Here is a 15378-nt window from a genome sequence, read left to right as displayed (position 1 = left end):
TATGCTTGGTGGTTTTAGGGCTGCAGATTGAGCATGAAAATGAGGGTGAAGTGGCAACTTGCTTCCTACCAGCTAATTTTGATATTTTTATAAAGTATGGGCCCTGACTACTTCACACACCAAAAATACCCAGAATCCCCTTGGGGGAACATATTCAAGTGACGTCATCAAGATGGCCTCCATTTTTATTAAGTTTTTGTATTTTATTTTTACATCGAGGGTCCCTGTGTCCTGATCTGTAATAAAATATTAGCATCTGATTTAAATATTCTATTTAATAATATTAATATTTAATAATATTTAAAAATACTGTTATTAATTGTATTTAATAATATTTAAAATAATATTTAAATAATAAATTAATTTAAATGCATGCAATGCATTTAAATGCATTTAAATTAATTTAATAATTTAATTTAAATATTTAAATTAAATGCAGATGATGCATTAAGATCAATTTCTTGGGTATTAGGGTATTCAGTTGTTGGTTGCAATTTTTCTATGTCTCTGCGAATAATACTACCTGCACGGTGAAGTATTTGGGAATCATTTTTGTAATCAGAACCATTGTGGTAAGCACATTCTCACAAACTTCTGCTGGCTTCATATTCGCTGCTGTAAGTTTTATTCCTTTCTGTTTATTCTCTGGTTCTCCACAAATGAAACAGTGTTCATCCCAGGAAAAGGTTGATTTTTTTTTTTTTTTTTTTTTTTTTTTTTTTAAATACAAGATCGAGGCTCGTGAAAGAGCGAACATTAATCACACAGAAAGACAAACAGACACAAAACAAATAACATCGGGAGCGGTAGACAAGATGGGGAGAGAGGGGGAAGGACACAAACAACATTTGAGAGCAGGGACCGAGAGACATCGAGAGAACTGTGGGAGGGAGAAGGCTTTGGGGGGGAGGCATGGGAAGGGGGGTGGAGGGGGGTGGGAGAGGTATAAAACATATGGACACTGCCAGGACTTCCAGGAAAGAAGTTGGAATTTCAAACAAGGTGGATCTGGGGTGAATTCGTGGGGGTAGAAAAGATCAAGGTTTTGGATGGGGGAAGATAAGAGATGGTGGTGAACAGCTGTTTTAAAGACCTGGAGGGAGGAGTGTGAATGAAGTGAGTGTGGGAGTTTGTTCCAGAGGCGGGTGAAAAGAGGAATGAAAGAGTGAAGGTGAGCAGAGAGCCGAGATTTCGGCAGTTTAACCATCAGAGGGGGGCTGGCAGATCTTGTGCGACCTGTAGGAATATTTGGGGGACAGAGCACAGAGAGAGCTGGGGGAGCAAGGCCGGAGAGGAGTCGGTAGAAGACAAAGACCACCTACCTGCCTGCGGTGAGTGAGTGAAAGGCCCTCAGAGATAGCTTCATCGCGGGAGATTCCAATGATTCTGAAAGCTTTGGATTCAACAGCGCGAAGCCGAGCCAGGTGTGAGGCAGGAGCACCAGTCCATAGGGGAGAACAGTATTCCATTGAGCTGCGGATGAAAGCCTTGTATGTGGTGAGGAGCTCAGGTGTGCCTAGGAAGGACTTCGCACGACGGAGGATGCCCAGTCGGCGACTGGCTTTGGAGGCCAGCTTGGAAATGTGGTTTTCCCAAGAAAGATCATGGCAGATAGTGAGACCCAAAAGCTTGAGCGACAGAACTTCTTGGAGAGGATTGTTGAGAAAGTAGATGGGAGGGTTGTCCAGTCGATCTTTTCGGAGAGACATAGTAAGAGTGTGAGATTTGTCAGGATTGAAAGACATGTTCCACTTGTTTGACCAGTCTGTGATTTTGTCCAGGTCTTCAGAGAGTGAGGAGGCTGCAGACTGCCGATCTGAGGGAAGAGGAATGGAGCGGAGGAGAGTGGAGTCATCAGCAAAGAGATAGAGAGGATTTTCCAGAGAGTCGGAGAGATCATTGATAAAGACCAGAAAAAGCACAGGGCCCAGCACACTGCCTTGGGGAACTCCAGCCTGAACAGGGAGGGGAGATGAGAGAAATCCATTCAGGGCCACACGTTGACTACGACCAGAGAGGAAGTCCGCAAGCCATGCATGGAGATTTCCATGGATACCATAGGAGGAGAGTTTGGTGAGCAGAGCTGGGTGCCAGACCGTATCAAAGGCACATGATATGTCAAGGGAGACAGCTCTGATTTCCTGTTTGGCATTGAGGACCTCCATCCATTGTTGAGACAGCAGAAGCAGCATGTCCAGAGTAGAGTGACCTGGTCTGAAACCAAATTGATGATCAGAGATCAAGCCATTGGAGAAGAGGAAAGATTTCATATCCGAAGCAATGATGGATTCCATGACTTTCCTGATAATTGGGAGCAGGCTGATTGGTCTGTAGTTGCAAGGATCTGTTTTTGCACCTTTTTTGTGTAAAGCGGTAATGTTTGCTGATTTCCAGGATGCTGGCAGATGATCTTGAGCAAAAGATAGGGTGAAAAGAACAGAGAGAGGGTGAGATAGAGCAGCAGAGCAGGATTTTAGGACCCGTGGGTTGATGCCATCTGGTCCAGTTGCAGAATCAGAGTCGAGGTTTGACAAAAACTCCTCCACCTTGTCAGGAGAGAAGGACACAGAGTCCAGGAGCAGTTGGGTTCGACTGGGAAAGGTGGGAACAGAGAGAGATGGGTTTGGGACTAAGGATTTTGAGGCAAACACAGAGTTGAGGCATTCGGCTTTGTCAAGTGCGATGTCAACTGTGTGGCCATTTGAGGTAAGGGAGGGGATGGAGGGGGAACAAACACCAGAAACGGATTTGACCAGACGCCACGAGGATTTGGAGGAAGGAGACAGGTTTGAGAGTTCATTCTTGAGTGAGGAGAGATAGTGCTTCCTGGCACTCCTGAGGGTAGACACACACTTGTTCCGAGCTTGGTGGAAGGAACTGAGATTGCCTTCAGTTGGATTAGCCTTCCAAGAGGCAAAGGCAAGTTGTTTCAGGGCAACTGCCTCACCACAAGATTCAGTGTACCATGGATGGGAGGAAGGGTAAGAGACAACTGAAGGCGAGATGGGATAAATCTGTGCATGAGAGAGATCAGTTTGCTTTGGAAGAATTCCCAGGAAGAATTGATGTCAGAGGCAGTGGAGATGGGAGACCAATCCAGACGATTGATGGCTGCTTGAAGACCGTCCCAGTCGGCCTGAGTGAAATGCCAGACTCGTCGACGCTGAGGAGGCTCTCTGAGAATGGCCAGAGAGATGTCCACTTTGACAAGCACATGATCAGAAGAACCGATTGGAGCAGAAGAAGAGCAGCAGACATTAGCAGGGAAGTTTGTCATAACCAAGTCTAGAAGAGAAGATTCTCCATTGGCTGAGATCCAGGTCGGGAAATTGACAGATTGTGTCAATCCCAGTGAGTCACAGAAGTCCTTTGCTGAGGTGCCATGACTGGTGAGAGAGGAACCCACACCCAACCAGGTGGCATGATGACAGTTGAAGTCACCACATATGAGGAAGAGAGAGTTGGGATGAGTGGATAGAAGTTGGTCCATGTTGTCAGACAGTGAAATGTAGATCGAGTCATCACTGTTTGGGGGACGGTACAGAACACATATGAACAAAAGGTGGGAGCGGAGAGGAGGCCGTAGCCAGAGGTACTCCTGGGGGTGAGGAGGAGAGAGGGCAGTGCAAGGAGAGTGAGGAAGAGAGTTTTTGATAAAGATAGCCACCCCACCACCAGGCCGAGGCTCAGATCTATCATACCGGAGGAGGGAGTAACCAGGAAGAGATATTAAGGAATCAGAGACATCTTGAAGGAGGAAAGTCTCTGTTAAGCAGATCAAGTCTGGATTGTCAGAAGAAACCTGTATGGAGAGATCAGTCAGGTTTGAGCGAAGGCCCCGGATGTTTGAGGTCCATACCGTTAATGAAGAGAGAGGGGGAGCATCGGGTACAGGACAGGGGAGGGGAGGAGTAGGGTAAGATGAAGGATGAGAGGGGGAGGTAGGGAGAGCAGTTGATAGTGTGTCAGAGATTGCAGAAGTTCCAAGAAAGGGAAGGATGAGGAGGATGAAAGGTTTGATGGTGAAGGGATGAGGCACAGTGAGGAGTTGTTTGAGGGGGGGGGCAGAGGAAAGTAGAAGGTTGGGGGGGGGGGGTGGAGGTATGAGATAGAAGGGATACGAAGTGGGGAGGAGGCAGCTTTGAGGAGGAGGGGGGAGGAGGGAGAATTGGAGAGGAATGGTATGGGGGGAGATTTGAATGGGAGGGGTTGGGGGGGAGTTTTGAAGGGGAGGAGTGAGGGGGGAGTTTAGGAGGGGAGGGGCAAGGGGGGAGTTTAGGAGGGAAGGGGCAAGGGGGAAGTTTAGAAGTGGAGGGGCAAGGGGGGAGTTTAGGAGTGTAGGGGCGAGGGGGGGATTTGGAGGGGAGGGGCAAGGGGGGAGTTTAGGAGGGGAAGGGCAAGGGAGGAGTTCAGGAGTGGAGGGGCAAGGGGGGGGATTTGGAGGGGAGGGGCAAGGGGGTTGTTTAGGAGGGGAAGGGCAAGGGGTGAGTTTAGGAGTGGAGGGGCAAGGGGGGAGTTTAAGAGTGGAGGGGCAAGGGGGGAGTTTAGGAGTGTAGGTGCAAGGGGGGGGGGGGGATTTGGATGAGAGGGGCAAGAGGGGAGTTTAGAAAGTGGATGATTTATTGAAAGACGAACATTGAAAACAAATTGGGTTTGTTGTGATTTTCAAGTTCGCAATCCGATTCAGAACGATGGAATGAATGTGAATTTAGACCATGTAGTGAGGGAGACGTATAAGATATTGAATTTCTTTTTTTTGAAGTGGAATGAGTTGGAGAGGAAATTGAGAAAAGCCTTTTAAATAGGAAGAAAAACAGCGTGTTGTAAAATACCACTGAGTAAAACACTGAAGGGGAAAGGTTAAACATATTTAAATAATATTTAAACAGAACCGTGAACAATCTTATATGCACAAAATACCAACGGGGGGAGAGCCGAGAGGGACCACCACGAGTCACGTGAACAGGGCAAACTGTGGATGGCAAGGAGATAATGGGGGCGGGGCGAACAGCACACCTGGACAGAAAATACAGGATGAGACAACAGTACACGTGGAGAAAGGAAAATAAATGTTTTTGGTTTTGTTTTTTTTTTGTTTTTTTGGGGGGGTGGGGGGGGGGGATTTAGAACGTTAGACAGAGTATTATGTTCGGGGTAGAAGGGAAAAAACTAAGAGCCAAGCAAAACACGCTTAAGTTAACACCGACGGGGATACAACTACAAGGCCGCACACGAGGAGCAGAACACGATTAATTAATTACGAGTTACAGGAAATTCAAACCAAAACTAACTATAATCAAACAATAACGCATGGACGATAAAATAACGAGTTGAAATTTGACAATCTATCTGGGGAAATGGGGGAGAAACACGTGGTCGAAGAACGAACGAACGAATAAGAATGAATAAACGAATGAGAACAGAGAAGGAAATGTTTTTTTTTTGTTTTTTTTGAGTTGAGATTTACATAAGGAAGTAGGCTATGGGGTGAAAAGACTGGGAAAACGGAGAACGAAAGTTATTGGATCACAAACGACGGACCGCTGAGAGAAAAACAAAGCCTCAAGGTTGTACAGTGTACACTGTACAAGGCCTCAAGACACGACACGAATGAACACGATTTTCAATACAGGTATGAAAGATTTGCACCGAAAATCTTCGTCGGGAGACAATATATACACCATAAAATAAATACAGTTATAACGAAAATACAAATGGGAACAATAATTACTTAACTTCGATTTCGATGGAGAGCGTGGAGAGCTGAGAATAAACGAACCCTCGCCAGCAAGACCGGAAACGGAAGTCGACAGTAAAACTACTATATAGTTTGACAGTAAAACTACTATATAAACGGTTAGGTACCACGTCAGCACCTGTACACAATGCCAAACTTTACAATTTTGGCAGCCATTTTGATGACGTCATTTAAGCATGTTCCCCCAGAGGTATTCTGGGTATTTTTGGTTTGTGAACTTGTCAAGGCCCCAACTTTATAAAAATACCGAAAGTAGCTGGTGGAAAGCTAGTTGCCAGTTCCGCCATTTTTAAGGCACTTTTTGACAATAATCTGCAGCCCTATTTGCCATTGCCTTCTCAGCAGTTAATCAGGGCAGGATTTTGGAATTTGGCCAGGGAGCTAGCAAATGTCTCACCTACTCTCCGTGAAGGACACTATGGGATCTTTAATGTCCACCAACTAATGTTGGCAAACAGGACACCCAGTTTAATGTTCATCCAAGGGACGACACACATTGATGCCTCACATGCAAACGAAACACCAGGGTGACAGTTTATAGTTGGGCTGAGGTTTGTACCCAGGCTAGAGAGCCCAGAGGAGAATGTGCATACCTTTGGGCTATCCATGCTAGCCCATTAACTACCTATAGATAGTTAGTGCTAAATAGTTTCACAATCTAATAGTAGATCCAGAAGTTTTGCTCTACTTTGGACAAATCTCCTTGTGTATCAATCAAGAATCATCCTGAAAATTGCCAGAAAAACCAACTCAAACATGATCATACATCCATTGCATTGTGGCTTTATCAAAATATTGTGTAATTTTATGATGAATCAATATAATCATGTGCATTAATGCAAGTATCACACCTTATGTCTCGAAATGAATTCTGGAGAGATTGTCCAAGGTGCATTACGGAGGACGTGATCCACATAGCGACAATGGCGAACAGCTTCGTAACGCTCGTTCTCCGACATAACCGTGCGTCCCTTATATCTGTGTGTAAGGTCATCCCCATTGACTGCCATACAGACAACATGACCAAGGAAGGCAAAAAAAATAATAGGGGAGAAAAAGAAATCATGGGCAAGGCGCTCTGCAAAGAGGTAATCATGTGATCTAAAATCATGTCAAAAAATATTTACTGTACCGCATTATTACCTCCGCCAATGAAGGTGGACGAATGTTAAGTTTTCAACCCTGTTTGTCTGTTTGTCTGTGAGTGAGGTATTTCAAAAAGTTGTGGACATTTGTTGGACAGGTCGGGTGTGTGACAGACTAATTGATTAGATTTTGGTGACGATCTGGATTCGGATTCTAGAATCCTTAAAGCGATTCTTCACCATTGAGAGATAGGGCCAAAAACTATATACAGTAAAGCATGATATCTCAAAAATATCTGGACAAGTTGTGACAAAACTAGGTAGATGAGTTGGTTAGGTGACAAGAACAAGCCGATTAGATTTTGGTTCAGGTCGGATCCAGATCCGGCCCATTATTGGGATACAAAACAAACTGTTCAGCCTGGCGGAGGTATGCGCTCTACCGAGTGCCGTTCTAGTTTTCACATAGTTCTAGAAGGTCAAAGCCACAATAGAAACTCAATTGTTCATCAAATTGGTGTAAAAATTAAATAATGCCATTCTGCGAGTGAGCATGATATGTCACGACGTGTACCCATAGCCGCCCCTCATCTGACATTGGCAAGTCACTCCCTCGGCCGGGAGCTTAGATTGTGCTTACACGTTTGAAGGTCGATGCTCTTTTGGAAATAAAACCTTTGCAATGGCATCAAAACATTCATTTCCCACGAAGAAGAATGTTCCACACTGGCTAAAACTACATAAAAAGAAGTAACATCTATATTGAATTTTGCTATTACGGGAGTATTTTTCTACTTATTGATGGATAACCACGAGGCCTAAGGAAGAGCAAGGTGACACAGGGGGAATAAACTAACAATGGGGGCAGCGGGGAAATAGTTGGACACAGTAAGCAAGGGAATGAATTTGATGTGCCCTATTCTGTTACAGAGCATTGGTGCTGCCAAAACAGCTTCTTGGCAAGGGTTATACTGGGTGGTTTGCCATTACCCTCACAATATTATTTGGCAGAGAGCTATCCTTTTGAAATGCTGAGCATCAAACAAGGAAGCACAACGTAACATTTAAAATGTGTGTGTATATATATATATATACCCTTACTATAATTCATGGACTTGTTTGTCGGGCTACTACTCCTACAGTTCTGGCCCGATTACATCCAGCCTTGCTACAAAGGAGCAGCATGACCCCGATTGATGTACAGGGGTGTTTTTATCTTTGCCGGTAGTCTCGAGGTGTGCGGAGGTCGCAACTTCTCAATGTACATGTGTATCGTGTAGCACCACCTCTAGGTGGCAGAGGGTATTACAAGTACCCACCCTTTACCTTTACAGTACAGTATTCCTGTCCCCATGTTTTCCGCTGCAGCGAGATGTTTTGAATTATAAGCAGTCGGCATGTTTTTGCTTCATGCCCGCAACCCGGGTTTTATTTTTCCCTGGAAGCGATTGAGGGGAGCTGTCAGTTACCTATACACCACCCAAATGAAGGCATGTGTCAGAAGAACGTGTTGCATGCTTAGAACAAGGTTGCCTATAGGGCAGGTACTCTTAGTCTGGGATCCGAGACCTCAAAATTTGATTTTGAAGTGACACCCCTGCTATAAAATGTTTGACCCCTAGATCATGTCTGTGGGGGTGTTAGCCACCAGAAAAGTGACTTTAGCAAGGTAGTTTGGATTGCGCGAATTCTGTAGGGACATTTTTTAACTTGGGGCATCAACTGTAAAAAAGCAAGAAATTTAGGGGTAGGGGAAATTAAATTGACCATATATCCCATAATACAGGGGTGAGTGCAACAAATTACCACTCATTCTTTTTGTTATAAAGTTGGCTTTTATATGAAACATGATTCAACGTGATTGGACCATCCATGAGGTCAGCAGAGGTCAAAAGGTCACGGAAAGTGGGTTAAGCTAAAAGTTTAGCTCCTTTAGGAAATAAAATCACATTTTTCCTACTTCAAGCTCAATATAGCCAAACTTTTACACCCAAAATATGTTGTTTGTACCCCTCTGATGTTTTTGGGAAAGAAATGCCCCGACTGAACTTAACTTACTGGCATGTATGTCACTTTAGATTTGCATAACTTTAAAAAAATCACCAAAATCGGGCATTCACACTATCTATTTGCACGGTACTCTTCAACATGTTTTAAAACGACAAGTCATACCACATACTGTCTGGAAAAGTGTCATTACCTCTATTTACTCATCATCATCACCGTCATCAGTCAGAAGCCATCCACATTTTTCTCTGTCGCCATTGCAGGCACATGCAATGATGCATGGTACTCCAGCTTTCGCACAAGGGCAATTCCTCAGGCAGTTCGGTTTCTTCTTACATTTGCAGTACTTCAACTTCGCAGCAGAAGGCTTTGATGGCTTGCTCTTCATGACAGGAATTAACCTGTCACCATCCACACTCCTGCCATACTCTTCAGGTGGAAGAAGCACTGGATTGCTGAGTGAAGCTTGCTTGTATAAGCTGATCTGACAAAGGCTCCTGAGAACGTGGAAGTGAAAAGCATCTTCTGTTGGAGGAAGGGAGCGCAGATCTAGTTTGCTAGATGCAAACAAGTGGGCGCGGAGCTTATCCAGGGATGAATACCCTGGCTTGCCGTAGAGATCACAAAAGAAGCTTCGTGCTTCAGTTATCACCTGATCATGTGCAGAAGGTCCGGATTCATGTCGGATGAAATTGGACAACGCTGGCTGTTTGTCAACATGCTGGAGTGCGACTTTCACTGCTCTCTTCTTACCCCGTTTGAAAGGATAGCTCACCGAATCACAACCTGACAGAATGTAGGAGATGAGCAGTGTGTCTGTGAGTGCCAATACGTCCTTTCCAATTGCTTTGGCCAACTCATTCACCAAGTCATGGATGGGGAGGAACAGATCATCCTTTTCCACCCATAACTCAACAACGTTTGTCAACCGAGGGAAATGATACATTGACAAGACAATGATATCTGTATCTGTAGCCTGAATGACAACTACGCTGTTGTCACAGCTAGCAATGTGAGCAAAGATTCTGGTGTCCGCCTCCTCGTGGTTAGGGCAGTACAGCTCATCAACATTGGTATGTTCCGTCTGCGTCACACGAGTTGCCTGGGCGTTGACCCCAAGGACCAGGCAGAAGCCATCAGGCCAGGATGACTCCTTGGACCAACGTGAAGCAAGATACGACAGCAGATTGGTCTTGTTACAAGGGTTTGACAGGAATGTGTTCCAATCAGGGATTTTCATGATGTCCGCTGGAACAAACTCTGGCAAGTTGGTATTTCACTCCCGTCTCTGGCGTTCATCCCTTTTTAGACTCTTTAACCCAAAATCATATTGATCGCCCACGAAATGCACTTCAGTGCAATGTCTGGGTTTCATGTTCAAGAGTTTGTTCCTGTACCTTTCCTGAAGTTGGTCAAATGTACTCGAACCAAGTGTGTTGAACCGCTGGATGAATGCCATTGCATCGACTACATAAACTGCATCAGATGCAGAATGAGGCAACTCTTTTAACGGTTCCCATGACTCGGCAACCTCTGCCTGTAGAGTGGATAGATAGTTGGATTTGCAACCTTTGCGCATGGAAAATCCATTCTTCTCTGGCTCAAACAACGAGGGAGGGTACTCAAGCCATTCGTAACTAAATGCCTCAGTCCGTGCCTCATCACTCAGGTCCTGTGCGAAACAAAGTGCCCTTGTCACTGCACTCTCCTCTCTGATGACTTCTTTCACAGTGTCCATCTTTTTCTTACTTTTCTTCAGATGCATGGCGAATGTTTCTATCTTCGGTTGGACAATCTTGTCTGCATTCGTCGTCGTGGCAGCATCCATTGCCTCCAAGCCTAGACGTTTGGCATCTACCAGGGTAGTTGCTGCAAGAATCTGACCTGTGGATATGTTCATTAGTTTATCTGTCGCAAGTGAAGGATCGAATGGTTTGATCTGGAAGCCGTGTTGCAGATCAAACGGACCGTGGAAGAGAAGAGGCAAAACCCATTCGATCCTTCACTTATATATATTTATATAAGCTACACAATTTATATAAGCTATATAAGCTTCACAAAACTACAATATATATATAAGTGAAGGATCGAATGGGTTTTGCCTCTTCTCTTCCACGGTCCGTTTGATCTGCAACACGGCTTCCATGTCGTCTTTCCTCAGCTTCTCGTGGTGGTCAGATTGCGGCGAGGCCATGTGTGCCATCTGTTTTACACTTTCAGAGACAGAGGTCATGAACGGTAGAGCCTTGATGTACTTTTCTCGTGCTGATTCAGACTGTGTTATACCCTTAAAGAGGCTTGTTTTGCCTTCCCTATTGTAGGTCTGTTCAAGGGCAAGGTCTGTCCACACACCATTAAAGTCTCCTGCAGTCTGGTGAACTGTGAATTTGCCAGCTGCAAACTCCTTGTGCACTTCTGGTGCTGTTTCTGGAAGCTTTTGCATCTCACTGAGATAGATCGGAAGGCAGGACATGTACTTACTATGGCCAGAAGCAATGGTATAGGGTAGCATATTCTGTACCTCTTGTAAGTGCTGTTGCCACAGCCCAGCTCTCTCAGCATGGATGTAACGCCTTAGGATAAGCACCATGTCTATGTACATGCTCCAAAGATGGGCTGTCACTCCTAATCCCTTCTCAAAATCTCCCCAGAGCGACTCCAGTGACTCTAGGCATTTCATGACTTCCTTCATGAGTGCAGCAAATTCGTCCTCTTTCCTGTCAAAGGCATTTCTAAGACTTTCAAGCAGAGACGAAAGCAAAGAAAGTGTCTCCTCAGTCTTCTCGAACAACAGCCATTTCTCAAATGCCTCCCACTTCAGCATGAACAATGCCTCACTCAACCATGAATGATAACGGACCATCTTATCATAATCTTTTCCTGCCATGACTTTATTGGCTGTACCTCGACCACAGATATCACTAGAAACCAGAATGTCCTCTATGCCACTCTCCATTATGAAAAATCCAATAGATCCCAAGAAGTTCTGGGCAATATGGAATCCTCCAAGTCGAACAATAACATCTTTGTACTTTTCCGATTCCTTCCTAAACAACCCCTTTACTATGTCATATATCGCCTGGTCACAATTCACCACCGTCTTAGCCTGACCCATCTTAAGACTCAAGGAGACAAAGTAGTCCAATGAGGTCTGGACTACATCTGCGTTGGTTGGGTTTTGTGGAAGCAATGGTCCATAACCAATCTTTGTTTTCTCTGTGTGTTGCCCAGAACTGTATTCAAAGAAGCTGCTCCATGTCAGGCTACCAGTGTCCTTGTCGTTTTCACCCGTCATCAACTGTGTTGGATACATTCTCAGTAGGAACCAAACGATGTTCTTGTCAGCTAGAAAGTAGGCTTCCCCCTTGTCATCATGAGGAAGTTCAATATCACGTAATGACCTAGCCTGTCTTCTGTCCTTCAGTGTCAGTTTACTACTTACTGGAACGAATTTGTCTGGTTCACTGATAGTCAGTTTCCTGGTTTTCTTAAGGGGCACTGCCCCCACTACCTCCCCACTTCCTTCTCCCTCAAATGTGTACTGATAAATTATATTTGTTGTCGCATCAAAACTACCACCATCTTGTGTCTCTGAATGGAACTTTACGTTATCCAATGCGTAGTGGGTAAAGTGTCCTGGTGTGATGTTTGTTGGAATGAACAACCCTTCCCTTTCTTCTCATTCAGAAACATCATTGGCGGCTGTTGTGATGTGTCGCTGAGCAGTGAGATAACTGATGCAGTGTCCAAATTTGTTAATCATTGTCAAGGTTTTTACTACGTGTTTGCTTCAGAATATGTAGGGCAACACCGATGTGTTTGGGAAGTGGCTGCCTGCTAAGACATCCTACAATGTCCTGTGCCAAATTCAGTACCTTCTCTTCATCATCTTTGGTAAGCTCGACTTTGCCATCTTCACCGAGACACTCATCTCCCTCTGTTAGTAACCATGCCAAGTGATTGTACAAGTCGACCGGGACTTGACTAGAGGCACCTTCATATGATATTTCAATTTCATCACTGACTGGGATTGCACACCCTACCTTTCCGAATTTTTTCACTTCAGCCCTCAAGTGTTTTGCCACGTGGTATGAACTGTTTGACACGTTTGTGAGCAGTACCTCCTCTTCCTCGTCATCCGGAAGAAGCTCACACTCATCTAATTCAGTCTGCAGAGAGACTACTTCATCACAGAGCTCTTTGACGGTCAAAGAAGATGCACATATTAACGTATCTCTACCCTTCAATGTGATGACCTGAATGTCAGACTCAAAGTGCTTCAACAATCGCTTTTTCAACCTATCAGTTCTGTAGGGTTTCTTACTGACTACATCCTGTTGTGAGAGAAGTTCCGTAAATCTATTGGTCAGCTGGCCAAGGTGGTAGACATGCTTGTTAATAAGAAGTCCAGGTGAAATTTCTGAAACAAGCATTTGGAAGCCTTTGTCATATTCAGTGACACCTTTACTGTCACATGTCTGTTCCGAAGCTTTACATCGTCTGTTCATGAAATTGTTCATACACCTCAAGTGATAGCGGAAATCGTTAGCTATGAGGTCAAGACAATAATCACCATGGCCCTCAATTTTCAAAAGGACCGCCTCATCCCTCAACACCTTTGCCTTATCATGGATTGACTTCTGCCTGTCAACTGTGCTGACTAAAGTTAATGTCCTATCGCCTTTGGAATCGCGTTCCCTTTCACACAGGAAACACACTGCCTTAAAGTCCGTTAAACTCCTCCTGCCCTCTCGTTCACCTGATGTTTCTCCTTGCTCGGCTTTAAACCATTTGGCTGATACTAGATTGTCCAAAGTCCGTTTGAGGGTGTAACTACTGCGGCATTTTTCGTGACACATTGGTCCTTTTGAAAGAAATTGGTCCTGATTCTGCAGATCGTCCCACACTCTGCTGTAAACGTCATCCTTCCTTATTTCCACCGCGTTCTTGAATGTTGTGAACCCTCTCTTCGTCAGGTTATACAGAGGTCCCTGATCATCTGTTGTACTTTGGCAGACGATACATTTCGAATAGTCACTTACACTAGAAGAGAGTTTGCGTTTGTTTCCTTTACCAGCTATCACAGCCACAGGTTCCATCTTTATACGCCAGGGGTCAGCACCTGTAAGAAATAAAAAGACACTCTAAGACTTCATACAATCCACAAATGGAACAAAATTAATAATGTTGTATTCGCATCAGGTGAATCTTCGGGCGAACCAGGTGCCAGGCCAGAATGAAACATATTCCCCACGCCACACAAAACCAATCAACACCATCACGTGTAGTAAATCAGGGTCGACTGTGAAATATATTAGATTCGTAAATATCATGATTTCACAACGTTATAACATTTCAAGATTCAATGAGGAAACTAGTCAAATTTACCTATACTTTTCTCTCGAACGCTAGTAAACCGATAATTGCTTGAATGACAGGAAAACATGTGGAAAATAATCAATGAGGAAACTAGTCAAATTTACTAAGTCTTTTCTCTCGAACGCTAGTGAACCGATAATTGCTTGAATGACAGGAAAATATGTACAAAATATTCCTAACTATATAATGTTCTTATCTAACTATTCTAAGTTCATATTTCGCTCTTACTTTACGGTTTTTGGACGGGAATCAGCATTCCATTCAGCTCCTGACAGAAAAAGGAATATGGCTACCGGTTTCACTTTCGATATGTCATTCAGTGCTTCCACACGGGAATTTCGATATGTCGTTGGTTGAGTGGTAAATAATAATTGACAAGAAGGAAGCTTGCTCCAGCTAGGGAGGCTGAAGATCGATGGTAATCATAAAGATCAGCAAGAGTGAAGCAAGTTGCTGAAACAAATGTAGCATAATAATCACTAGCACCACACAAAAGATGAAAAGCATCAACCACCACAGTAAACCATCACTATTACGATCAATATAGGCCAGAAACAGTAGAGGGATGCAAAGAACATATTGTGACATATACATATGTGAATTATTTGATAAAGGAGCTAAATTTTCAGCTTAACCCACTTTCCGTGACCTTTTGACCTCTGCTGACCTCATGGATGGTCCAATCACGTTGAATCATGTTTCATATAAAAGCCAACTTTATAACAAAAATAATGAGTGGTAATTTGTTGCACTCACCCCTGTATTATGGGATATATGGTCAATTTAATTTCCCCTACCCCTAAATTTCTTGCTTTTTTACAGTTGACGCCCCAAGTTAAAAAACGTCCTTACAGAATTCGCGCAATCCAAACTACCTTGCTAAAGTCACTTTTCTGGTGGCTATCACCCACACAGACATGATATAGGGGTCAAACATTTTATAGCAGGGGTGTCACTTCAAAATCACTTTTTTACACATTTCCAGGCCTCGGATCCCAGACTATCTGCTAGTATGTGTGTGTGTGTGTATATATATATATATATATATATATATATACAGTATATATATATATATATATATATATATATATATATATATATATATATATATATATGACTTTTATGCATTCCGAAACCACTGGGCAAAAG

The 15378-nt window shown here is 43.9% G+C and overlaps 1 protein-coding gene across 1 annotated transcript in view; it reads right to left on the bottom strand.

Moving 5' to 3' along the window:
- Positions 1–15378, bottom strand: part of LOC137424924 (choline-phosphate cytidylyltransferase B) — a 63259-nt gene that overhangs the window by 34354 nt on the left and 13527 nt on the right. Inside the window, exon 4 of the mRNA XM_068112828.2 lies at positions 6610–6761. Coding sequence (XP_067968929.2) covers positions 6610–6761 — 152 coding nt within the window. The remainder of the gene's footprint in view (positions 1–6609; positions 6762–15378) is intronic.

This window comes from Myxine glutinosa, chromosome 4, assembly GCF_964187855.1.
Source record: "Myxine glutinosa chromosome 4, kmMyxGlut1.1, whole genome shotgun sequence".
Taxonomy (NCBI): Eukaryota; Metazoa; Chordata; class Myxini; order Myxiniformes; family Myxinidae; genus Myxine; species Myxine glutinosa.
This window is presented reverse-complemented; position numbering and strand designations above follow the sequence as displayed.